The 26,647-nt window shown below is 55.6% G+C and overlaps 1 protein-coding gene across 1 annotated transcript; it reads left to right on the top strand.

Moving 5' to 3' along the window:
- Positions 1-788: 788 nt before the first annotated feature.
- Positions 789-24,957, top strand: Dhx34 (DExH-box helicase 34). The gene is given in 18 exon segments (XM_055609489.1): positions 789-843; positions 4,184-5,295; positions 6,759-7,070; positions 7,774-8,028; positions 8,776-8,878; positions 10,140-10,357; positions 12,904-12,951; positions 12,953-13,079; positions 17,171-17,364; positions 17,771-17,872; positions 19,093-19,326; positions 19,488-19,661; positions 19,936-20,053; positions 21,081-21,187; positions 22,986-23,270; positions 23,831-24,007; positions 24,231-24,366; positions 24,734-24,957. Coding segments are annotated over 17 exon segments (3,435 nt in total). The 5' UTR covers positions 789-843; positions 4,184-4,584; the 3' UTR covers positions 24,868-24,957.
- Positions 24,958-26,647: the final 1,690 nt, after the last annotated feature.

Below are 26,647 nucleotides of genomic sequence, written 5' to 3'. Positions count from 1 at the left end.
TCCCCAACCTTTGGTAGGAGATTAGTTGGGAAAGGGGCTGTAGACCTCTTTTATCTACTTCCTGCTGATTAGGTTGATGGGTCCTTAGGGGATTATCCTTAGGTTATGAATAGGTAAACTGAGGCTCAGTTCTCCAGTGACTGGTTTCATTTAGGAGTACTGAGTGGTTTTCTCTGGAGTCTTTTCTTATCCATTTGGTCATTAGTTCAACACGTGTGGCTCTGTAGCCGGCTTTGGGGGGACACAACACCCCCCCCAGCACAGAGCCGGCCCCTGGCTGAAGACTGGGGTCAGATCTGATTACTCATTAGTGAGTTATTAATAGAGTGACCACATGACTGTTTTGTTAATTTAATTGGTTTTGGGACAGTATGACCTGGAATGACCTGGAACTCATTATGTAGTCCAGGATGGCCTTGAACTCACAAAGATCCGCCTTCCTTTGCCTCCCAAGTGCTGGGATTTAAGGCGTGCATCACCATGCCCGGCCACCGGACTGTGGTATTAGTGCTTGAGCTCCCTTGGTGGCCCGAAACCTTTGCTTTTTAGCAATCTTGCCCGCAAATGGCTGTGGAGAGGGCGTGGCCAGAGACAGGGACTTACCTGTAACCCCTCCTCTGGTCTCTAGAGGGCAAAATACGGCCTGGAGCATGGTGAGCCTTGAGCGCTCTATGCGCAGGCGCAGCCTGGGCATCGGCTCCCCCGCCACTCCCTATTGTCTCCATAGCACTGAGATGAGAGGTCGCGCTTCAGGGACCTGCGCATGCGCAGCGTGGGGGGGGGGGATGCGCAGGCGCAGATGACTCGGGACCGGAAGTTGGGGCGTCCGCGGCTGTTTCTGAGGTAAGGGGCGGGGCGTGCGTGCGGGCCGCCCGCGTGGCCGGGGTGCTTGCTGCGGGGCAAGGTTGCGGCCGGTGACGAGCGAGCCGAAGAGTTAGGAGACCCTCTCTGTAGTGAAGGAATATGCCAGGACCCAGGGAGCTCTGGGGGTGAGCGGTTCCGAGTGAGAAGCTTAGAGGGCCAAGCATCCCGGAAATAAGTGGCGACATGGAAGGACCGAGAGTCCGGGAACAGAGAAAACGGGGCCCGGGGTGATGGGGTACCTCCAGGAGAGGCTCATAAGGAAGCCTGGATGGTGGTGAGACCCACACTTAATGAAAAGATGGAGTTGAAACAGCACCCTAGAAGTTGGAGGTGTGGAGAGTCGTGCTGAAAAGCAATGAAAGGAAGACATGGCACCCCAAATTCACATTCCTCGCACTGCTTATTTAGCTTAGCAAAATAGTGGGAATAGTATTTTTTTGATGTTGTGAGAAAGTGAACGTATGTGTGTACGTTCATGATTGAGACTACATAGACAAAAAATACCTTAGTAGTAATAAAAAAAAAAAAAAAACCGGCATAGGGGCCCATGCCTTTAATCCCAGCATTTGGGAGGCAGAGTCAGGGGGAGCTCTGGGAGTTCGAGGCTGGCCTGATCTACAGAGTGAGTTCCAGGACAGCCAGGGCTTTTACGCAGAGACACCCTGTCTCCACTCCTTTCCCCAAAAGAGAGGGAGAGGAGAGAGATCATTTGGAGATAAAAGTATTGAGTAGAGAACTGTAGACATAAATGGAGGGCCAGGAACCAGGAATGGAATCTGAGCACAGGAGGCTGAAGCAGGACAATTGTGAGTTAAATGTCAGACTATGTAGAAAGGGTTATCTCCAAAAATAAATAAATAAAGCAAAGAAACAAAACAAAAGCTGAAACAAAATGAAGAAAGTGGAGAAAGTCAAAGGGAGGCCTGAGGAAGAGAGGGTTGGATTACAGAAAACAGAGAGGAAATAGAGGGGTTGGGAAGATTGCCCAGTAAACTACATGCTGGACAAGCATGAAGACTGAAGGCCTGGGTGGCCCATGCTTGTCACCTTCATCTGGGAGGAAAAAGAAGTAAGATACAGTTCTAAGCTAGACTGAGAAAGAGACTGAGGTATACGGGTGGAGAGAGAGAGAGAGAAACAAACCCAGTAAGGAACATGAGCCTAGAATTAGTCCAAAGAACTGAGGGATTGTTGGAGACAAATTTATAAAGAAAATGGAAGGTCTGGGTAATAAAGCCCAAGAGAAGTCAGTGGTGGTGCATGCCTGTAATCCCATCACTTCTGAGGCTGAGTTTCATTCCAGTATGGCTGCATGGCAGGTTTGTGTCCAGAAGCCATAGTGTCTGAAGTAAATGAATGAGTTGGACACGATGGTGCAATCCCAGCACTTGGATGATGAGGTCATCCTTACCTGTGTAGAGAATTCAAGGTCAGCCTTAACTACATGAGACCTCATGTCAAACAAAACACCAGTCGAATGACGGTTTGAGGGTGTAGACTCCTTGGTAGCCACGGGATGCTGATACTGGCCTAGCATGTGTAGGCATTTTGCTTCCTAAATGAAACCCTCTCCTTTACTCTGTCCCTGTCTTCTGAGGATCACTGACTCCATCTTCTAGTACCGTTTCAAGGTCTTGTCCTCATTCCTTTCTAGAATAGGAGTTCCGAAGTCTTGTCATCACTCAGCCTCAGTGTTTACTCAGGAGTGTTGCACAGTATCTGCTGTGTCCATGGAAATCAACCCCACTGTTTTCACAGGTTTTTCCTCACTTGAAACCCAAATGTAGCTCTAACAGTTCCCAGGAGGGGACTGAGTCTGCTCCCATCCCTGTGACAGCAGAAAGCAAACCTCTGGACTCTTTCATGGGGCCCCTTGAGAGACTGAAGGCTGAGTTGATGAGATTGCTAATGCCATCAGAAGATGATTTGTGGCCTTTTTGTGTAATCCCCCCCCCCCCCCCATTGGATGCCCCTGTGCTTCTATTGTTTTCCATGTATTGGAATCTCTTATTGTAAGCAGAAGGCATTGAACCTGAGTTGCTGTCTGGCCTCTTTACCAGTGTTTTGATATTTAATGGGTATTGCTTTATAGATGAAGACCACTTTAAATAAATTTATTTGCTCATGGTAAATGGTCAGATTCAAACCTGATGGTCTGCCTGTCTCCAGGTTCTTCATCAAGGAAGCATGATCCTCTTAGAATCATAAGGACCCCTCCCTTATTACATTTTAATTATGTGTGTGTGTTTGTATACAAGACAGGAAAACTTGAAGGAGTCAGATCTTTCCTCCCATATAGGTTCCAAGAGTCAAATTCTGCTTGCTGAGTTTGAATCTTGGTAGCAAATGCCATTATTCACTGAGCCATTTCACTGTCCTGATAAGCCCTTTTAAGACGGAAGAATGAGGGGCTCGAAAGATGGCTCAGTAGTTGAGAACATGGGCTGGTCTCCCATTGGTGGGACCCAGGTTCAATTCCCAGCACCTACAAACTGCCTGTAACTCCAGTTCTAAGGGATCTGACACCCTCTTCTGGCCTCCAATGGCATCAGGCATCAATGTACACATACATACTTTCAGGCAAAACACACAAAATGAGATAAATCTTAAAGGAAGAATGATGAACTTTCTTCCAGGAAATTGTACATATCACTATATGTGCTTTATTATGATTTTTTTCAACTGCGAGACAGGATTCTCACTTCTTTGGATTTCATCTCAGTACCGCAGGGAGACAGAAGGCATTTTCTTACCTAGCCACAAAATGGAAGGCTGACAGGGATATTATCAGAAGAAGGGAGACCCACATCCTTCTCACAGTGGCCATCTTCTGAGTATGCAGGGTATTGTCCAAGGTACACATCTAGAAAAGACTCATGCTCCAGAGCTACTCTGAATGGGTTCAGATTTAATCTAACTTGTCTAGTTAGAACAGATTAAAACAACAACAACAAAAACAAACCAGAAGGCTTCTCTTGCCTGGAAACCAAGTGTGTAAGTTCTAGAGTAGGAACCTGATTGGGTCATGTGTCTATTCCTAAGACCAATCTCTGGTTAAAGGGGATGAATGCATAACATGGCTGGCCAGGCCTTTGCTGTTTGCCCAAAACCATCAGTCATTTGGATGTGATGGGCTGTTCTCTGAAGGAAACTCACCATGCAAAGGATGGCATGTGCCAGGGAGGGAAAACCAATCCTCAGCATCATAGAAACGTTGCATTCAGCTTCAAGGGGCTTCATTCAGCGTCGTGAAGCCTGGTGGACCCCTGGTGAAAAGCCTGTTCCCCACTTTCATTAGTTCTGTTATTCATTCTTACAGGACTCTCTTGTTGATTGACCATGTGACCTACAAGTAGTAGCAGTCACTACTCTAGTGCTTGAAGAATGGCAGGCTTTTAACTGATGTTCTAAAAGTGAATGGATGTCATCTCTTTTCTTCTGGAAGCATCCAGGACCTGGAAGTCCAGGATGAACTCTTGTCCCTTCTGGAGGTCACTGCAGGAGCCATGAAGCGCCTGGTGTGCCAGCTCCTCTGGGCTCCTGGCTACCCACGCTGCCACATACAGTGATCTTGTACAAGGAAAGGGGAGATCACTCTTTGAAGAGAAAGCAGTTCCTGCTTGCTGGAGATGTGTGTGTCTGGGGTTGGGGTAGGTGAGGCTACTTGGTCTAAGTGATCAGAACAGGGACTACTTTTGTGACAGCACTGTGAACGAAACCATGCCTCCTCCTAGGACAAGGGAAGGGAGGGACCACCGAGACCGAGACCACCATCAGCCTCTCAGGGGAGAAGCAGCCCCAGAGAAATGGGACTGGAATTGTCCAGAGACTCGTAGACTCTTGGAAGATGTATTCTTTCGTGATGAGGATTATATCCATCGTGGTTCAGAGGACTGCCAGAAGTTCTGGGCTTTCTTTGACCGTCTGCAGAGATTTCAGCACCTCAAGACCTCCCGGAAGGAGGATAAGGACCCTGGCCACCCCAAACATGTTGTCCCTGCTCTAGCTGACCTACCACGCACTTACGACCCGCGCTACCGCATCAACCTTTCCATCCTCGGCCCAGACCCTCGAGGTCGGCAGGGACCTGTCAGGGGGCTGCCCTCCGAGAGAGTGTCAGAGTTCCGCCGCGCCCTGCTGCACTATCTAGACTTCCAGCAGAAGCAAGCTTTTGGGCGACTCGCCAAACTGCAGCGCGAGCGGGCAGCGCTCCCCATCGCCCAGTACAGGAACTGCATCCTGCAGACGCTCAAGGAGCACCAGGTGGTGGTGGTGGCCGGTGACACAGGCTGTGGCAAGTCCACTCAAGTGCCCCAGTACTTACTGGCTGCCGGCTTCAGTCACGTGGCATGCACTCAGCCCCGGAGAATCGCCTGTATCTCGCTGGCCAAGCGTGTTGGCTTCGAGAGCCTCAGTCAGTATGGCTCCCAGGTGAGCGGCACACCAGGGTCCCAGGTGTCCCAGTGAGACACTGGGGGTGAGCTGACAATCCTCAAGGCAGTATGCATAAAAGGCAACACTTAGGCACCGACTCAGAGACGATTCTGCCAGAACGTCTATCTGTAGATCAGCTTGTACAGGGGCCAAAGGACAGACAGCTGGCATCAACCATCGTAGGGCCTTAACAGTCAGGCAGATGAAAGCATCCATAATGCTCATCCTAGCAAGCCGATAGAAAGTTCTGATGAAAGGCACTTTTTTTTATTTTGTTTTATTTTTTAGTGGGAGTGCTGAGGGTTGGAGGTAGGGTCTCAATCAGGCCAAATAGTTGCCCTGTCTCTGGGCTGTATCCCTAGCCTGTTGCTTTCCTCTAACCTCCAGAATTCCTGGACTTCATTTTGAGACAGGTCTCACTCTGTAGACCACCCTGACACGGAACTCACAGAGATCCGCCTGCCTCTGCCCCCCATGTGCTGGGATTAAAGACATGCCCCACCACGCCTGGCACTCTCCAGAGTTCTAATCCTGTCTCTACCATTTAAAAGCTTCTGCTGTTGCAGCATTTATGATTCCTATCCCTTCAGCCTTTTCTCCCATTTGCCTCCTCATTGTTCTTCCTATGGTTGGTGCACTGTTTTGAGAATTTTGCCTACTTTTGTGAGATGAAAAGGCACTCCTGCCGGGTAGTGGTGGCACTCGCCTGTAATCCCAGCACTCGGGAGGCAGAGGCAGGCAGATCTCTGAGTTCGAGGCCAGCCTGGTCTACAAAGTGAGTTCCAGGACAGCCAGGGCTACACAGAGAAACCCTGTCTTAAAAAACCAAGGTGTGTATGAGTGGAGACAAAGTGCTCTTAAGAACTTCTGCATTTAGAGCCAGGGCTCATCAAGAATGAGGTGGGGTGTGCATGGGGGCTTTGTGGGGTGTGAGCGTATGGGTGTGTGTGGGTGAGGTATGGGTGTGTATGTGTGAGGTATGGGTTTGTGTTTGGGGGGTTATGGGTGTGTGTATGGGGAAGATGCGGTACAGTCAGGGTTACGATATCAGTGTCATTTCCGCTGTCACCGAGATAAATGGCTTTGCCTCCTCATGTGGAATCAGGATAGTCAGGCGGTGGGATAAGGGTGACATGAGTCACATGAGAGGAATGAGGGGAGTCATAACTGTTAGGATTACTTTCCATTACCTTGATATCAGGAACTGCACCCATACACTGCATGGGCATAACCACACACAGTGCTGTGCACCCAGGGGAGGAAATCCAGCCTCCAGGGTGGCCTTGTGTGCCTGGGGGAACTTGTGCGCCTCTCAGAACTTCGAGTCCCCCCCAAGCCCACAGGGCTCCAGTTCCACCTGCAGGCATGGCTTTGCTGGCTTGTACGGTGGACAGGGAGCAGCTCCTGTGCCCCGGCTCCTGCTTTCTCCCGACCTGAGCCTTCCCTTCCTCCCACCCCAGGTTGGCTACCAGATTCGCTTTGAAAGCACACGCTCAGCAGCCACCAAGATCGTGTTTCTGACGGTGGGGTTGCTCCTACGCCAGATCCAGCGTGAGCCCAGCCTGCCCCAGTACCAGGTCCTGATAGTGGATGAGGTCCACGAGCGGCACCTGCACAATGACTTCCTGCTGGGTGTCCTGCGGCGGCTGCTGCCCCAGCGGCCTGACCTCAAGGTCATCCTCATGTCGGCCACCATCAACATAGCTCTTTTCTCCAGCTACTTCAGCCATGCTCCTGTGGTGCAGGTGCCCGGGAGGCTCTTCCCCATCTCGGTGAGCACTGCCCCACCCTCCCTTGAGGCCCCGCCCACTGCCCCTTCTCTTGTTAAAGGCTCTGGTCCCTGAACATCCCAAGCCATTGGGGTCTGCTTTAGGGGAGGCATTTTTTCTTTTAGGAAATCTAGCCCTTGCAGCTGGAAGACAGCCGTTCTACGCGGTCCTTCAGGGACCCCCGTCTTGTGGGGCAGGGCTCCCAGGCAGCAGGCCTGACGTTTTGGCCTGGATAGTCTGTGGTGGGGACCTTTAATCCTATCACTCCCTCTGTGTATGTACCAGGGGCATTCTCCTCCCCCTGTTGGCACAGCCCAAATGTTGCCATTGTGTAGTGAGGCCGTGCTCTTGTCTGCGTGGTCAAGTGTTTGGGTAGGACTTCATTGTTGCTGGTAGTTTGTGGTGCTGCAGGCCAGGATGGATGTTTCCGAACAAGTCCTGGGTGGGGCCCTCACTGCTCAACTCTTCTCCCTGTGCAGTGTTCCATTCTCTAAGGGCATATGTGCTGTCCACTTAACACACCGCCAGTACCCAGAAGCCTTCGAGTCACCTCGCTGCTTTTTTGATTTCACTATCTCCTCTAAAAGTTACCTGCCAACCAGTTGTGCTGCCGCCCCCCCCCCCCCCCCACTTCCCACGAGACCACAGTTCCTGCCCCATTGATGCTCCAGAGTGGCAGCGTGTTCCCTCCCTGGCTCTCTCACAGGTAGTGTACCAGCCGCAGGAGGCAGAGCAGACAGGGTCCAAGTCGGAGAAGCTGGACCCACGGCCTTTCCTGAGAGTGCTGGAGGCCATCGACAATAAGTACCCCCCCGAGGAGCGGGGGGACCTCCTTGTCTTCCTCAGTGGCATGGCCGAGATCAGCACGGTGCTGGATGCTGCCCAGGCCTATGCCAGCCTCACCCAGCGCTGGGTAGTGCTGCCGCTGCACAGCGCCCTCTCCGTGGCTGACCAGGACAAGGTACTGAGCGCAGCCTGCAAAGCAGGCAGTGGGAGTCTCCAGGCCAGGAGAAGCAAGTGCAGCTATGTATAGCACTGGTTGTCTCCCCCAGTCCCAGGTCAGTGGGCTTTCACGGGGTTACATGGCCATCAAATGGCCAAGTAGCCTGTAACCCAGGATATTTGGCCCCAGGGATCTTAGGCAGAAGTCGGCAGATTTTTCTATGAAAGGCCAGAGGGAGATGCTTTCAGGTTTGTAGGCCATAGGCTTTCTCACCGAATTCCAGTGAAATTTTATTTACACTGAAATTTTATTTACATATGTGGCAGGCTGGATGTGGCCATGGCTGTCGCTCTTAGCCATCATGCTTAGCTGTTCCCAAGCAGCAAGAGAAGGGCTGGTGCAAAAGGGGTCTTGGTGACAGTGTGAAGCAGTCAGGAGAGATGGGCTTTGTCCTGAATATCCCAGGGAGTCTTGGGAAAGCTCAAGGGAGATTAAGCTGGAGTGTCTCCAGAACGGAACCTGGAGGCCAGGGAGTAGCTTTGTGGGTGTAGGGTAGAGATGGATGACCTGGACCAGGGAAGGGGCTTGGGCTTGGGGTGAAGGAGTTCAGGGAATTTTTAGGATGCTCAGGGCCAGGAAGCTGAGGAAGGGGCCTGGGTAGCTCAAATGCTATGCAGAGGTGAGGTAGGCACCCAGGAGGCCACTGAGGAAGCTGGCCAGTCAGGGCTGAGGTAGCTCCCGGCGTGACCTCCTCCCTTGCCCCAGGTGTTCGATGTGGCTCCAGCTGGAGTGCGGAAGTGCATCCTGTCTACCAACATTGCCGAGACCTCGGTCACCATTGATGGCATCCGCTTTGTAGTGGATTCAGGTAAGGGCAGCACTCTGGGTCTGTGCACCACCACAGGCACAGTGAGAGGGGCACGGATGTGGCCGTGGAGCCCTAGACCACCGTAGGGAGGAGGTGGTGTTGAGCTGTGGAGCCCAGGCAACACCTCACGTGCCCGGACAGTCTCGCTCACGCTGCTCCAGGGCCTCTGTGCTTACTGCTGCCCCCGCTGAGGTCTGTCTTTCTAGATGCCCTTGTCCTAGCTCTCTCTCACCTCCTGTTTCAGGGCTCGTGCAAGTGTTCACACCTAGTAACTGCCCCTGCTTTCACTGTGGGGGGGGTATGTGGAGAACCGGCATTGTATTCTCGATCTAAGGCTCTGTTTCCTGTGTCCTCAACTGGCCCCTTCACTGGAAAGTCAGCCTAGCACACCAAGCTACATCAAGCCAGCCGGTGGGGGCTGGCCACCCACACCTTTATGAGAAGGAAATGGCAGCTGGCAGCGGCCTTAGGCTGCAAGGAGGAGTGACCTGCTTGTCTTAGGTGTGCGGGCACGTGGAGCCATAGCAGTTAGTGGTGGCATGGCAGGTAAAACATCCCATCATAGGAAGACATTGCCTAAATGCCGGTAGTTAGACATGGCGTGCTCTTGACTGTGAGGCAGCAGAATGTGGCAGACAGTGGAGGCCATGCAGCAGTGCACTGGGTCCTGGGGACCAGGGCCCTTGCCTGTAGCTGTCTCCCTGATGCCTGTGCCTGTGCCTGTGCCTGTACATAGTAGGCGCTTAATTAATCAGCTTGTGTTGCATGACTGACCATCCAAAGGAGCAAAGGTCAGAGAAAAAAAAGGTAAAAAGGGGCGTGTATGGCCACCATCCTCCTACCTAACTGACCTCATCGCTCCTGCAGACATTGTACCCTGGCTTCTGTCCCTGCCACCCCTGAGACTGTGGGCCTGTGGTAGCAAGTGTAAGTGTGTGACAGCAAGACAGCCTGCTCAGGACCAGGAAGCAAACGGGGCAGACGAAGGGTGAAGCTCTGCTGTCCCCTTCACATCAAAGGAACCCAGTGACTGGAAGCCCCGCCCACCAGACCCACGTCTGAAAGGTTGGGGTGCTCATATGCCAGACACGCTATAGCCACGCTCTGGAAGTGAAAGCACAGGAGCATGGGGCCAGGCCTAGAATGTTCCCTCAGGGCTTGTGGGCACGTGTAGGGCCGAGTGGGCGTCCGGCACTTCTCTGTGCTGCTGTGCACAGTTGGTACCCTCCTCAGCACCCGCCCCTGCCTTCTCTCTACCCAGGGAAGGTGAAGGAGATGAGCTACGACCCGCAAGCCAAGCTGCAGCGGCTGCAGGAGTTCTGGATCAGCCAGGCCAGCGCCGAGCAGCGCAAGGGCCGAGCAGGCCGCACAGGCCCTGGTGTCTGCTACCGCCTCTACGCTGAGTCTGACTACGATGCCTTCGCTCCGTACCCAGTCCCGGAAATCCGAAGGGTGGCTTTGGATGCACTGGTGCTTCAGGTGAGGCCTCCTGACCTCGGCTGCCAGGGAGGAGTGTGCGGGGGTTTTGATCCAGTCAGGGCTGTCAACAGAACACACTCAGGTTGAGAGCTGCGCTTCAGATCCAAGGCCACAGCCAGGGCTTTGGCTGGAAGCTGAGCTCAGTGGCTTTTAAAAAAAATATTTATTTTTATTTTATGTGTATTGCATGTATGTCTGTGTGAAGGTGTTGGATTAGAGACAGTTGTGAGCTGCCATTCGGGTGCTAGGAATTTAACCCCGGGTCCTCTTGAAGAGCAGCCAGTGCTCTTAACCACAGAGCCATCTGTCTAGCCCTCTCAGTGGCTTTTGACACCAGATTTCTCTCTCTGTGTGTGTCTCTCCCTCTCTCTTTCTTTTTTCCAAGATAGGGTTTCTCTGTGTAGCCTTGCCTATTCTGGATTTGCTTTGTAGATCTGGCTGGCTTTAAACTCACAGTTATCCGCCTGCTTCTGCCTCCCTGAGTGCTGGGACTACAGACCTGAGCCAGCACACCCAGCCACACCAGATTGGTGTAGCTTTTGGTTTAGTTTCTGTGACAGAGACCCTAGTAGTGGATGGCTAACAGAGCTCTCTTGTTCTTCTCTCTCTCAGTGGATCTCTGTGTATTCCTCTGGAACTTGCAATGTAGCCCAGGCTTGCCTTTGTGTGTGTAGTGGGGGGGGGGGGGGGTGGTTTGAGGCAAGATTTTTCTGTTCTGTAGCCCTGGCTGTCCTAGAACTCACAGAGATCTGCCTGCCTCTGCCTTCCGAGTGCTGGGATCAAAGGCGTGTGCCGCTACACCCGGCTGCTCTTGGTTGGCCTCTGAGTTGCAGCCGTCCTCGTGCCTTTGCCTCCTGATTGCTGGGATGACGGGCATACACCACTCCTCTTCATGGGCCCTCTGTGGGAGGAGGGTCTGGAGTGAGACAAGCCAGGTGTGGGACCCTGATATAAAGCCTGCCACGGCCCCTTTAGGAAGGCCAGGACTGGGTGTCAGGCGCCATCCCAGCACACACAGGCTGAGCAGCAGCGGGTGCATGGCTGTGGGTCGGGACTGAGGCTCCACCTCAGCGGAGCGCTTACGGTGTTTGGCTCCGTCCTCTGCACTGTGCAGCCCAGCATGGTGGCCACAGCTGTCATCCCAGCGCCCCGGAGGTGGAAGGGTCAGGTTCAGGTTCCACAGTGAGTCGAGGCCCGGCTGATCTGTCTTACGATGAAGGGTGGAGAGAGCTGGCAGTCTGGCTCAGACACAGAACACTGGTTTAGCTCGTGTGAGACCCCTGTTCACTGTCCAAGACCGGAAGAAAAAGGAGAGAGCAAGTGAGGAGCTGCCCACAGCTGCCTTGCTTCCCGTCTGCCCAGGTGTGGGGACGGAAGCAGGCCCTCCTCAGGCGCACACTGTGGCATCCTCCGTTCTGAGTCAGCTCTGAAAGGGAATTTGACCGTGACAACAGATCCGACCCACTGGTGATTCCCCACCTGCCAGTTAAATGACAGGGGTTCCCTGGGGTGATGGTACACGCCTGGAATCCAGCATCTAGGATGCTGTTGGGAGGATGTAGAATTTGAGGCCAGCCTGGGCTACACAGAGACCCTGTCTCTAGAACTCAAAATACAACCTTGAAAGCACTGGCCTGTGGGAAAGCTACACTGGCAGTGTGGGAAATCTAAAGTAAAAAGCCAAACACTTCACTTTTGGTTTCTTTCTTTCTCTTATGTTCTTTTCCAGTTTTTCAGTGAGAGAGAGAGAGAGAATGTGTGTATATGAGAGAGAGCACTGTGAGAAAGAGTGTGTGTGGGAGAGAGCATATGTGTATATGTGTGTGTTGAGGCAGGATCTCGTTCTATAGCACAGGCTAGCCTCGAACTCAGAGTTCTCCTGCCCCAGCCTCTTTCGTATTGGGATGACACATGCTTTACTCATTAGATGCGCTTTTGACAGCATCAGGGAACAAGGTGGAAGGTAAGGTGGCAGGTGTCCTGGTGGACGGCCAGCTGGCCCAGGTGGGCCCTCGGAACTGTCTTGTCACGCCTCCTTTCATCTGCCCAGCACAGTGGTTCTTGTTCTGTGTGCCAAGATGAGCCTGCAGATGCGGTATTTCGTTATATTCTCCCAGAACAGGCTCGCCTCCGGGGCCTCAGTGTGGCTGGGGAGCCTTTATTCTACAAGCGAGAAAAGCGCAGTCACATTGTCACAGTGGGTCACCGTCCCCTCAGAGGCGGCCTGCCCAGCTGAGGAGAAATCCAAGGAGTCTTCTGCTGTGGCAGGCTGGTCCAGGCAGTACCTCAACTGGTAGAGCTAGGCTTCCACCCAGCTTCCCCAACCCAGAGAGCGTGTCAAGGGCACTCCAGCCGCAGTGTGCCTTGTCCCCGGGGGTCGAGTGCTCACCGGAAGCCAGTTGCTCTAATGGGTTGAGGAATTGCAGTTCATCCACCGTAGGTTTGGGAGGGAGGCAGACCAGGACATTACAGACATTTTGATGAATTTTATATCCCATCGTCCACATGCCGCAGCAGCTCACGTGGGTATTTGCTTCACATTTCAGATGAAGAGTATGAGCGTAGGGGACCCACGGACCTTCCCCTTCATTGAGCCCCCCCCCACCTGCCAGCCTGGAAACTGCCATCCTTTATCTCCGAGACCAGGGGGCCCTGGACAGCTCGGAGGCGCTCACGCCCATCGGGTCCCTGCTGGCCCAGCTGCCTGTGGATGTTGTGATCGGTAAGGACCCGCTCCAGTGGCACTCACAACCTGCTCACTGTGAGTGACCACAGCCAAGGCTGGGCCTCCCCTGGACATACACTCTCACACTCATGAGGGTCCAGCGCCTTGTGCTGGGATGCCACGGTGGACGTGACAGACCAGGAATGTGAGTGGAGTGCAGAGGGGCCTGATGGCACAGGCGGCACAGGGAAAGCAGGAGATGGACAGGGCCCCACTCTCACCTCACGGGAGGCTGACAATCATGTGGATATGAGGGTGTGAGTGATGGGCATGGAATGGACAGTCCGTTCCCAGGATGAGCCAGTTACACAGCAGCATGTGTAACTTTAGATTCAGCAAAGGAAGGTTTGGGGAATCCATTATTATTGTTATTATTAGTTTGTTTTTGTTTTTTCCAGATAGGGTTTCTCTGTGTAGCTTTGGCTGCTCTGGACTTGCTTTGTAGATCAGACTGTCCTCGGGCTCAGAGATCCACCTGCCTCTGCCTTCCTGAGTGCTGGGATTACAGGTGTGGGCCATCACGCCTGGCTGGGAGTATCCAGTTTTAATAATACATTTTATTTAAACAGACACATCCAAAACATGCTTAGGACATGTAGTCTGTGTAAAATTATCATGACCTGTGTGTTGTTTCTCATGCCAGTCTTGGAAGTCCGGTGTACATTTTTTTATTCCAGCACACATGTTTGGATCAGCCACATCTCAAGCGCTTAGTAGCCATGTGTGGCTAGTGGCTGCCATATTGGACAGATGTGGCAGAAAGGCATGCCAGTCTTCAGGAATAGCCAGTGCAGAGGCCTTGTGGTGGGAACCTTCTGGTGTGATTGAGGAAGCCATGTATGGCTGGTAGAGGAAGAGGGCAGTGAGGTAGGGGGAGCAGGGGACCTTTAGAAGGCAAAGAGAAAAAAACCAGGGAACAGCCGCTCTGCAGGTCAGTGTTGAGCCCCGGCATGTGCGTGTGCTGCCAAGTACTATGTGTGCCTGAGAACCAGACACATCTCCTCCGCAGCCTGCTGCCTGTCCTCCACCCAGCCACCCCAGCCTAGTACTTTGAAACACCCAATCAAAATGTATGTAGTGAAGAAGCCTAAAACGTGTAACTGGGGGCCTCTAGCCTTTGTCTGTACCTCTAGAGCAGGGCTTTCAACCTCTCAGTGCTGCGACCCTTAACACAGCTCCTCGAGCTGCGGTGACCCCAACCGGAACATGATCTCCCCTGCTCTTTCAGAACGCTGATTTCCCCACTGGTAGGAATCAGGGCAAATATCTGTTACGCAGGATGTCTGATGTGCAGCACCTGGGAGAGGCTTGCTCAGCCCCCAAAGCGGCAGTGACTCAGGTTGAGAGCCCTGCGCTGGAGGCCCACTGTCAGAACGGCGTAGTAAACGCTATCTGGCTTCCAGCAGCTGCCCTGTGCCCTGAAATAGAGCGAGCCCCACCCATCACCAAACGCTGGGGAGGTGTATTCCAGACACCAGCGGGACAGTGAAGGGCCACACCCCACCCTCACGGAGCTCACACATGCTCGGGAGCAGAGTTCGACTCCTGAGGGGACACAGCAGCACCGTCTGGGAGGGGACCAGCGGCGGGTGGGCCAAGCTGGTACTCTGCCATCAGCAGAGGCCTGTGGCAGACAGGGACAGGGCTGTCTCCAGCTGGGTCAGTAAGAAGCTTTAGGGGAAAGACTGGAGTGTTTAAGGAGAACTCTGTGTCCAGCTGGGGGGCAGAGTGAGCAGAAAATGAAGAGATCTGCCTGGCAAGTCAGAAAGACTAGGTTTGGGCCCAGGAGAGGGTAGCCAATCTTAGCTGCTTGGTGGGTTCTTCTTTCTTCCACTCCTTCCACTCGTTTTCTTCTTCCCTTTCTACCCCAACACTAAATAAGAGAAAAGGATAGAGAGGAAAGGAAAGAGATCCCGAATAAAGTCAGGGGTGAGAAGGGGTGACATTATCATTAGACTACTTCCTGCTGCTTAGGGGTGTCAGGCTTCTTGGAGTAAGTTTGATCTTCACCACCAGGATCTGATTCCTCCTCCTCTTCCTCTTCTTCCTCTTCCTCTTCTTCTTGTTTCTTCTTTGAGCATGACTACTAACAAACCTGCAGCCAACCAGCGGTCAACCAGCAACCCATCTTTCCTCTCGGGGCCCTGGCATTTACTTACCGTCTGAAAAGTCCCCAGAATTCCAAATGGTACACACTCACAGAAACTGTCTGCAGCTGGCAAAATCAGGCCTCTGCTTGAGCTCGAGGCAAATCATAGTCAGCTGCTGTAGCAGCCCCTTTCCCCACGCCTGGGATTAAAATGAAAAGAGATTAAAGAAACCAAAATTCCAAAACTGTCACTAGAGTGGAGCCTGTGCACTCTGCACACTAACTGCACACTGTTGAGGTCTTCGGTGTCTGAACAGATTGCGTGAGCGAGTGCCATTACCAAGAAGGGACATTTGCCTTGAGGGTTTGGGCCTAGGAGCTCTGTCTGACCCGTGACTCGGTGCCAGTCACACTCTCTTCGGGCAGATATCCCATTGCAGGCGCTAACATTGGGAGTGCGCATGCCTGAGGGCGAGTTGGAGCTGCCTGACTGAGCAAGAACTGCTGGAAAGATGGGCCTTTTGCCACCCCATCCCCGAGGAGGGTCAGCAGCAGGGCCCACGGCTCTCAGACACAGCTCCTTTCCACAGTAGACCCACCTACTTCCAGGCCCCGCTGTGTCCTGATTGCCCTGTTTTGTCATCGGATGTGTCAAGCAGACTTTCTCTTCCTCTTGCTCATTCTGAGTCACTCCTGTACCTCAATTCTTCTGACTCATGATGTCCTCACCACAGCCCACATTTTGCCACCTCACAGAGCCACCCACACACCACTGCCCAAGTCGTGGCCAAGGTCATCTTTCCTATCCCTGCAGAGCAACCCTAAGAGGCTGGCTGCCACGGTCTCTGGGGCTTGTGGCAGCTAAGCAGGCAGCTGGCTTTGTCTGTTTGGAAGTTGGGGCTAAAGTATAGGAATCGGAACTGGGGGCCAGAGAGCTTTCCTGGGGGGTCTGCTGTGCTTTGCCCTGGGGGCGTCAGGTCGCACCCCACTTCCTCAGCTCCTGATGAGGATGGGCCTCCGGTGTGCCCCAGGGTGTGGAGTGGCTACCTTCAGGGGAGCCCTACAACTATGCTTCACATCCTCTCCCGAGGTGGAGTCCACGGTCCACTTGACAGCCGTGGTAAAGCAAGCATGTGCAGGGCCAGAGCAGAGGGCATGAGGCACACACGGCGGGCTGGCTCTGTGTCGCAGTGAAGCGCAGATGGTCTTGGGGCAGTCCCAAGAAGCCCATGACTCTGTCGTTTCACAGACACAAAACAGGTGCAGATAGGGATGTGGAGACCCAGGAGCGCTGGGCCCCTGCAGGCCTGGGCCCTGACTAGCCAGCTGCAGCCTCAGGGCCTCTGCCGAGGGGCAATGTGTGACAGGTACTAAGGAGCGCAGGGAGGGTGAGTCGGCATGTGACAGGGGTAGGGAGACAGGGCCTGAGCACCCAGAAAGTCTCATGTGTACACAGGTCTCCAGAGCCGGGGATTCCCGGCTCCTCTCTGAGGGGCACGGATGTATGGACACAGAGGTTTCCCCAGCCCTTGCCTGCTGCCTTCACCTTCCTCTCAGCCCTCCTTCCTTTCACTCCTGCTCCTCCCTCCTTCTTGTCCTTGAACTAAATGAAGGCTGCAGGCAGGCACAGGCAGCACCGGCCAGACCAGGGCAGGCTGAGTGCAGGGAGGAGAGCTGTGGTCACAGAGAGATAAAGAATCCAGCCACCGAGGGCTGGTGGAGGCCATTGTGAATACAGCTCAGAGTTGTGTCCAGCACTAAACAGGGCCCCGTGGGCTTAAGGAGGTGGGAGCTCTGCTTACCTCCAGTGGAGAGATAGGGAAACAGGCTCTTGCCCAAGGCTATATGATTACAAAGCGCAGCTTGCAGGTTTGATGCTGTCCATCTGGCTCCCAAGGTTCTTAGGGAGCAAGGAAAAAGAAGTGTGAGCAGGGGCCCAGACCCTTCAGAGCAGGGAGGTCGCTCTCCTGAGGCTTAGCTCTGCCGCTGCCACCCACAGGGAAGATGCTGATCCTGGGCTCCCTGTTCAGCCTGGCAGAGCCGGTGCTCACCATCGCTGCCGCCCTCAGCATTCAGTCACCGTTCACCCGCAGTGCCCAGAGCAGCCTGGACTGTGCCACAGCCCGACGGCCGCTGGAGAGCGACCAGGGTGACCCCTTCACGCTCTTCAACATCTTCAATGCCTGGGTGCAGGTGAGGCGGGGCTGGGTGCCCCAAGAGGGGATCTTGCAGCTCTTTCTAAGCTGCAAGGAATCCCTTGTTTCTGCTATTCATGCTCTGGGGCCAAGGGACAGCCAGTGTCCAGCCTAGGATCAACAGGAAGCCAGGGACTGCCAAAGCCCTGTAGAAACTCTCTAGGGAAGAGCCAGCCTCCTCGGGGGACAGTGTAAACCCAGCCCACCATTCCTGAGCGCCCAACAGTGACAGTTCAGTCAGGCCTCAGGGACCCAGCGAGCTGTCCGGGCATTCCTGTGGAGGCACAGCGATGGGGCCATGAGTCCCTGAGAGCAGCCCCCGCCCAACCCCACTTCAGAGCCTCTCCTGGGGCTTCCTCCTCCAGCCAGCTGGGCCCTGACCGTGGTGTCTGCCCCCCAACCAGGTGAAGTCCGAGCGGAGAGGGAACTCTCGCAAGTGGTGCCGCCGCCGGGGTGTGGAGGAGCACCGCCTGTACGAGATGGCCAACGTGCGGCGCCAGTTCAAGGTGAGGAGCAGACTTCCTGGGGCCCAGGCCTACTCCATCCCCATTCCAGAAGATGGGCAGGACAGCAAAAATTTGCACCTTGAGGAGGGTTCCTGGCTGTGTGGTATCGTGATGGAAAAACCCCATGGTGCTGGCCTGAGTGCTGGGGGTGGAACATGCATGGGACAGGACAGTCTGGAGGTGAGTCGGCATGTGACAGGGGCAGGGAGACAGGGCCTGAGCGCCCAGAAAGTCTCATGTGTACACAGGTCTCCAGAGCCGGAGACCTGTGCAGCACGTCCTGACTTGGCCATGTCCTGACAGCATGGTTGTGGGCGGCCCCTGCCCCCTTGAGCCTTAGCTTCCCCTGGAAGGTGGAAGATGAAAGTAGTGCCCGTCTCACAAGCTTTGTGAGTCCCAGGGAGCAAATATACATACTTGCTGAGCGACAGGCTCGTGGGTGTCTGTGTGGACCGCTCATAACTGGTCACTGGAGGTGAGTGGGGACCAGGCAGAGGCTCTGCCCCTTGAACTTGGACTCTGTCGCTTACAGGAAGCTCAGTTACTTTGAGCTTTGGGGTGGTCCACCAGTCTGGAGAGTGGGGCAACGGGAGACCCTGGGGTAGACTGTGGCCTTAATGACAGGCATGCCAGTGGGGCTGAGAAACCTTTCTGGGGTCCCAAGAGTTGGGCTCGGTCTTTCCCTCTCCATGTCTGCAGCCTCCAGAGCTATGTTTCCGCCGTAGTTGCTCTTGAACCCAGGGCCTTGTTTATGCCAGCTAAGTACCTTATCACTGAACGGAAACTCCCAGTCCCTCTTTTTCTCATAGAGCCTTATGTAGCCCAGGCTGGCCCCAAACCCATGGTCCTCATGCCTCAGGATTACAGGTGTGCATAGTCATGCATGGCTTGCGATTTGGCATTCCTGACAGTTTCCCAGGCACTGCCCAGCTAGGAGAGGAGTCTTCTGGGCCTGCTCTAGCCCTCAAATGAGCCTACGGGCAGTTCTGGGAACAGCTGCCGTGACCCTCCTGTGACCCATCTGTGCCTGACCAGGTGTTCCTGGGCTAACTACTCAAGGCTGGGGCAAAGAGCTGACTCCACCTCCCCCAGCGCTGCAGGGGACACCCAGGTGCCCTCACTTTGCTGAGGAGAACACTGACTCGGGGGAGATACCCCATGGCAGCCCATGAGCCCACTCACTCACAGGGACCACTCACCTGTGCCCTTCCTGTCGTCAGGAGCTGCTGGAGGATCATGGGTTGCTGAGTGGGGCCCAGGCAGTGGCCCCTGGGGACAGCTACAGTCGGCTGCAGCAGCGCCGGGAACGCAGGGCCCTGCACCAGCTGAAGCGGCAGCACGAGGAGAGTGGGGGACGCAGGCGTAAGGTGCTGCGGCTGCAGGAGGACGGCTGCTCCAGCGACGAGGAGCACGAGGGCGCCGCGTCCCAGCAGGCCGACAGGGTGGACATCCAGGTGGGCCAGCCGGCGCTGGAAGTATGGAGGGCCTTGGAGCACGGCCACCCCCGGGGTGACTTCCATAGCCCTCCTAACCATGCATCCTAGCACAGCGCCCTCCAGAGCAAGGTGGGGGCCTGGGTGGAGACCCCCGAGCCACCACCGACTCCTCCACACAGGATGTGAAGTTCAAGCTTCGGCACAACCTGGAGCAGCTGCAGGCGGCCGCCAGCTCCACTCAGGACCTGACCCGAGACCAGCTGGCCCTGCTCAAGCTGGTGTTGGGGCGGGGCCTCTACCCGCAGCTGGCTGTGCCCGACGCCTTCAACAGTGGCCGCAAGGACTCGGACCAGGTGGGGTGCCACCTCACATCCCCCCCCCCCCCGAGCCTGTCACCTGCTTTGTTCGGGGAACTCAGTGTGACAGAGTTTTGTCCTTGGCTTTGTCCTTGGACCGCTCTTCTCACTAGCCAGTGGGGGCCAGAGCTGGAGCTTGGGCAGAGGATGAGGGGGTATCTGAGGGAGGTCATGGAGGAAGGATGTTGGCCCAGTGGGAGAGCAGAGGGGACTGGGTACCCGTGGAACAGCTCTGAGGCCTCGTCCCACAGCTCGCCTCTGGCCCCTGCAGCTTTTCCACACCCAGGCCAAGCAGGGCACCGTGCTGCACCCCACCTGTGTCTTCGCCAACAGCCCTGAGGTACTGCACACGCAGGGCCGGGAGGCCCCAGGCTGCGAAGGGAGCCAAGGTACAGTGGCCCTGGCAGCACGTGAGGCTTGGGCCCTCACTCGGGCACTCCCCAGGGCTCCTTCTCACACCCTGTCTGCTGTGCCGTGGTTGGTGGGTGGCTGTGGGCGTGTGGAGCTTCTGGGCCACTGCCTGGATCCCACCGCCGTGGTACCATCCTGGTGCCAGCCTCAGCTGGCGGAGGGAGGAGGGAGGGCTCCCCAGCTTTTTGTGCAGAGCTACTGGGGCCCCTGCAGCCTGACTGCAAGCTCAGAAGCCAGCTCACTCTCCTTAGGTGTGAAGAAAGATGTGGCCCCTGACACAGACCTGGCTTAGGCTTGGTAGGGTCTGGGGAGGAGTCAGCTTTGTTAACCACAGTGATGGGGACCAGGTTGGCAGCCTGTCTGCCGGTCGCACTTCCTTCCTCCCTTTCTGTTGTTTTTTTGTGGTACTAGCTGTTGAACCCATACCCCACCTAAGCGAGACAAGTGCCCTACCCAGCTACGTCCTCAGCTTCTTTCTCTCAGTTTTGAAAATTTCCATTTGTACAAAGGTGCTAATGAGCCCGGGTGACCTCAGGCAGCTCTGCTGCCAGCCTTGTCACTCCTTACCTCCCCGTCTGAGCAGCATGTTCGCTTTTTCCTTTCTAGTCTCTGCCGGTGACTATTTTCACAAATAGTATTTTTCACATTTACTTACTTGGTGTGTGTGTTTGTGGGCATGCACGTGGAGGTCAGAGGTCAGTCTGTGGGCCCACGTGGGTCCTGAACTCAGGGTGTCAGGCTTGGCAGCCAGCACCCTCACCAGCCCTTTCTGGAGCACTTTAAAGCACATGCCAGACTTCATGTCATTTAACATCAAGGACCATTTGGGTCAGGACACTGCAGTCCCTCAGTGTCAAGCCGTAGCCAAAGTTCATAGGCTGTGGCAGAGTGTTTACAATAAGCCGAAATCGTTACACTGTGTGATGACGGGCCCTGAGTGACGGGTGGTGGTCACGGTGTGGGGAGGCTAGGCGGGCCTGAGCTGCCTCTTTTGTCGCCTTTCAGATGGCAAGGACCAAATGAGCTGCAAGCACCAGCTGCTGGCCTTTGTCTCCCTGCTGGAGACCAACAAGCCATACCTGGTGAACTGCGTCCGCATCCCCGCCCTCCAGGTAGGCCTCTGCCCTGACTCAGACTGGCCGCTCGCCTGGAGCCACCTTCCGCCCTGGCTGGCTGCTGGCACGGTCCGAGGCGGTTCTCAGGTGTGGCACTAGTCCACGGTTACTGTTTGGTGTCTAGCACTGTCCGAAGCACCCACTGGCACGCCGAGCAGTCACGCCCTCTCCCGCCCTCCTGGGCTCACAATGCTGGGAGCCTCCATCATTGCTTCAAGGGTGGCCAGGAGTGCAGGTGCCTGGAATCCCAGTAGGAGGCTCATGAGTTTGAAGCCAGGCTGGGTTATTTGAAAGTGTGTTTTTAAAGCAAAATCAGGAAAAATAGGGATGGGGAGGAGCAGCAGCAGGATGTGTGTGTGGGGGGGGGCAGTGTCTGGTCTGACCTGAGCCAACACCTGAAGGGACCGTGTAGGTTCTGAGAGGAGTGTCCTTAGCATGGGCCAAAGCCCCAGGGCAGGCATGTGCCACAGTGTACGGCTGGAGGCTGGGGTAGGCTGTGCTGTGGTGGCTGTGGGACGCCAAACCCCGTCCAGGAAGAGGCTGAGGAAAGTGTTGCCTCTGTGGCCTAGGTGTTTCGCTCTCCACAGAGGAAGTTGAGGTTACGTCACTGCCTGGGCCTCACAGAGGGAGTGGCAGACCACAACTCTAGGGCCACCTATCCCAGCGGCTCCTCCTGTCAGTTGGATGTCTGCACTATTCAGACCCCTCTGGTTTTGTTCCCAGGGACAGGAAAGAGACAGGGAGGGTGGCCTCAGGAGGCTTGGCCCATCACCCCCACTGAGGCCTTTTCCCCATGCCAGCCACCATTGCTGTGGGTCCGTGTCAGCCAGATGGGGCTTATGGGAAACAATGCAGCCAGGGCTTCTGGGTCCTATGGAGAAAGGGATGCCAGTGGGGCGGTGATTTGAGGTGATGCCGGGATCCCAGTCTGCACCCCCTAAAGGGAGTAAACTGCTTGCTTAGGATGGCGATTCTCAAATGGGCATCACCTGCTAAGCCTGGTGGTGCCATCACCAGCCACGGCCAGCCCTGTCCTTACGTGGGACTGCCCCCAAATATCACCACTGAATACCACACGGGTGCTTCTGGCCCTGCCTTGGTGTCAGAGACTCATGGGCCTGTGTCTGGGGTCTTTGCAGCCTCCATCTTCCTGAACCAGCCTCCCAAGGAGTGGGATTAAAGCACACGTCACCATTTTACTACTGCCTTTGATCATGTGACCCCCAGCCACTAAACAGAACCATCCAACAATCCTTCAGGCCTCCTCAGCCATGCTTTGGGACCATGCTAGAGACACAACACTCAACTTGGACAAAATTAAAGAGTATAATGTCCTGGAAGCCTATGTGTCAAGGGCTCTTATGGGGCTGGGGGAAGGAGGAGGATGGGAGGATGTATGGATGGGAGAACGGATAGGCAGGTGGACAGGTGGGGGACAGACTTGAAGCTGGATGGACAGATAGACAGGTGGAGGTAGACAGTTGGGCACACGGATGGACAGGTGGATGATGGGTAGACAGTTGGGTACATAGATGGACAGGTGGAGGGTAGACAGGTGGGCAAATAGATGGACAGGTGGAGGGTAGACAGGTGGGCACACAGATGGACAGGTGGCGTGTAGGTAAATGGGATAGAATAGTGGGAGCAGTCATCGGATGCAGCGATGGTCATGGAGAAGGGCTGGTGAGGAATGAGCAGGTGCGTGTCCTCACTAGACAAGGAGCTGGGTTCAGGCAGAAACACAGCCAGGTGGCTCTCTGAGATGGCTTCCTGAGCTGCCCTCTGCCCTCTTCAGTCCCTCCTGCTGTTTGGCCGCTCCATGGACACTAACGAGGACTGCTCCCGCCTGGTGGCCGATGGTTGGCTGGAGCTGCAGCTCGCAGACAGTGAGAGTGCCATCCGGCTCCTGGCCACGTCCCTGCGGCTCCGTGCCCACTGGGAAAGTGCCTTGGACCGGCAGCTGGCCCACCAGGCCCAGAGACAGAAGCTATTGCAGGAAGAAGAGGTGGAGCCTCCAGCAGTTGGCCCCCAGGAGGTGGCCGCTTTGAGCCAGGAGCTGCTGCGCTTCATGGCAGCCAAGGTACCTAGTGGCCAGAAGGGGTGTCCCTTAGTGGGGGTTCAAGTGAGGATTTTCAGTTCAACGAGCTCGGTGGATGGTAAAGGGAGGCACTAGCATTTGGCTCCGGGGCCATGCTGCCAGGGCCACCTGTGCCACTCACTGAGCAGGTGATAGGTGCCTCTTCTGTGTGCATGTGTGAGCTAAGGACACGTGGAGCGTGAGGGCCCAGGTGTCCCTTGTGAGGACCGATGTGGTGATGTAGGCAGAGTGGACCGCAGCTGCACTCCTTGGGAGCCCGGGAAGAGGGATGAGTCTGGGCTGACGTCAGCGGAGTGAGGACAGGCCCTTGTGGAACGGGGGTCAAGCCCAAGACCTCTTGCAGGAAGGGCTGTGACCTCACCATCATGACGGTGCAGAGGTGGTACAGAGGGAGGGCCTTGGGAGGGGCCAGTGGGCCTCAAAGGCCTGAAAGCAAGTCGAAAGGGGCTTAGGCGGGTAGCTCCATGCCCACCAAGTCCAAGGGAGGGCTCTAGGCTCTGGGGATGCCCACCCCGGCTCTGTCTCTGGTCTCCCTTCTGTAGGTTCCCTACAGCCTTCGACGGCTCACTGGCCTAGAAGCCCAGAATCTCTACGTGGGACCCCAGACCATCACGACCGCCCCTAGTCTGCCCGGCCTCTTTGGAAATTCTACCCTGACCCCACACCCCACCAAGGGGGGCTACGCTGTCTCTGATTTTCTCACCTACAACTGCCTCATGGTGAGTGTGGCCACTTCCTGCCTGACGCCTCCTGCTCTGGCCATTGGTATTGGCAGCTCCAGGCCCACCCGGCCCCCACAGTCCCACTTAGGCTAGAGACTAGGCTGCAGCCCTGAAGGGGCTGGCAGGCCCCAGCTGGTGAAGCCTGGGTCCTGACCCCTGGTGAAGCCTGGGTCCTGACCCCTGGTGAAGCCTGGGTCCTGACCCCTTTGCCCCGTCGCAGAGTGACGCCGACCTGTACAGTGACTGCCTGCGCTCCTTCTGGACCTGCCCACACTGCGGCCTGCACATGCCCTTCACACCCCTGGAGCGCATTGCTCACGAGAACACCTGCCCTGAGGCACCAAGGGACGGTCCAGGCAAGTGTGTGTGTGTCCTGTGCCAAGCATGATGTTTGTAGCCTCTGTCCATCACACATTATTTCCTGTATCTGCTTGCTGGAATCTGGGGACCCACAGCCGAAGCCCCTGGCCCTGGCTGGGCCCACACACTATCCTTGAAGTGTGGTTGGAGGAAGGAGGACCTAGAGGGCCAGCTCTTTCCCTGTCATGTTTTTCTCTTCAGTGGGTGCTGTGTTTTCTTTACTGCGCAGCCACTTCTGCCTTAGCGTGCTGCTGTCACTTTGGCCACAGAGCCACAGTGCACCACAGGGGAGACTGTGTGCCCCAGCTGTGCTCACAGGCCCCAGGGCTGGGCGGGAGCTGAGGCCACCCCTTTCCTCCACAGGGTCTGAGGAGGCTGCTCCTGCCCCGAAGCCCAAGACGACAGCCCTGCAGAGGCCCTACCACTGCCAGGTGTGTGGAGAGGACTTCCTGTTCACGCCCACGGAGGCGCTAAGACACCGCAGGCAGCACACGTGAGCCAGTGTACATGCCAGAGTCCCCCGAGCACCCTGGCAGCCTGGGGCTGCAGTGTGTGTCCCTGGAATAAAGCCAGACTTTGCTTCCAAACCTGTGCACCCGTGGGAGGAGCCATGGCCTTGGTCAAGCTTGTGTCTTTTCTGTGTTTGCAGCCCAGAGGTCCCCCCACCCCTCACCTGCAGTCAGCCCAGGGACGAGCCCCCTGAGTAAGCACACTGAGGCCACTGCTGAGTGTGTGGGAGCCCGGAGCCTGGCCGCCCTCTGAGGCCCCTTGGGGTGCGGTCCAGGTTTGCCCTTCCACGTGGTCTCTGAGAGTTGGAGGTAGAGCTAGGGGTAGTGAATGTCCAAGCGGGACCCTGAGCACACTTGGAGGCAGCCGCCTGGCCGCGCCCTGCTGCCGGACACAGGGCAGTCTTCAGGGGCCTCCGCTGGCCTCCTTGGTGTCTTTCTGCAACTTCGACCTCACCCCACAGGTGATGCCCATGGCCCTTCCCTGTCCTGCATCCCTCTCCATCCCCTAGGGAGCTCATCCAGCCCTGCTTTGGGCACATTGCCCCCACCCTCGGCTCAGCCTCTTCTGGCCTTTGCGGCGTCTGTACTGCGGCTCAGCGCAGTACATACTCCCTTCTGTGTTGCCGTGACCTCAGTCCCAGGCAGAAGCAGCACGGGGGATGAAGGCTTTTCATCTCACTGCAGCCTAGGAAGCAAAAGAATGGACAGTTGTGAGACACTAGCCTTCAGAGGGCTGTGCCCAGGAACTTCCGCCAGCCGGGCCCTACCCCCCCCCCCCCCAGGGTTCCATAGCCTGCCTCCCACAGTAACGCCACCAGGCCCCGGAGCCTCAGCTGGAAAAGTGCTTGCTGCGCGGGCAGGATGACCTGAGTTTGGGTCCAGAATCCACAGGAAAGCTTGACACAGCAGCGTGAGTCTAATTAGAGATTAGACTGGAGGCAGGTGGATCCCACAGCTCATTGGTCAGCCAGCCTAGCCAAAGACCTTGTCTCAAAAACGGTCAAGAGTCATCAAGGAAGATACCTGGCATCAGCCTCAACACACACACACACACACACACATGCCCACATGAACGTCCATGCATACCTATGTACACTACACATACAAAATGGTGCAGGCAGCTAGGAAGAAGTGGGTAAGATAAGTAAAATGCAGAACCTGAAAGAGCAGTAAAGCAGGAGGGACTGAAGCCGAGGCAGGGAGAGCCACCGTCACAAGCCCTGTGAAACAGGCGCAGTCGGCTCAGCTCGGTGGGCTGCTCCCGAAAGAGGACAATTCACGGAGACTCGCTGTCGCCGCTTCTTTCCTCTGTCTAAACGGGACAGAGAAGAAGGGTTCGCTGCCTCAGGGTTCGGGGCGGGGGCAGGAGCCACTGAGGCTGTGGGAGTGTGGAGACAAATGGTTACCCGTAGGGCCATGCAGCAAGCACAGCTTGGGCTGGGAATGGAGCGGGCCCAGGTCCTGTTGGCCTTGTGCCCCAGAGGGCTGTGGCCTGTCAAACCAGCACTTCGTCGAGGCTAGTTGGGGACAAGAGGAAATAGACTGAGGGCCTCTATGCCTGAGCTGAAGTATACTGTTGGGGACAGAACAGTGCTGCCTGCGTGTCACCCTCCAGCTCACCACTCAGGAGGCACAAGGAGGGGGAGGAGTTCAAAGTCACTCTCAGCTACAGAGTGACTCCAAGGCCAGCCTTGGCTACATAAGACCCACTCCCGAATACCCTTCCCCCGGCAAGATCAGATGAGTACGGAGAAACTCTCCATTTTCT

The sequence above is a fragment of the Psammomys obesus genome, unplaced genomic scaffold, assembly GCF_907164565.1.
Source record: "Psammomys obesus unplaced genomic scaffold, mPsaObe1.curated_primary_1811, whole genome shotgun sequence".
NCBI classification, from domain to species: domain Eukaryota; kingdom Metazoa; phylum Chordata; class Mammalia; order Rodentia; family Muridae; genus Psammomys; species Psammomys obesus.
This window is presented reverse-complemented; position numbering and strand designations above follow the sequence as displayed.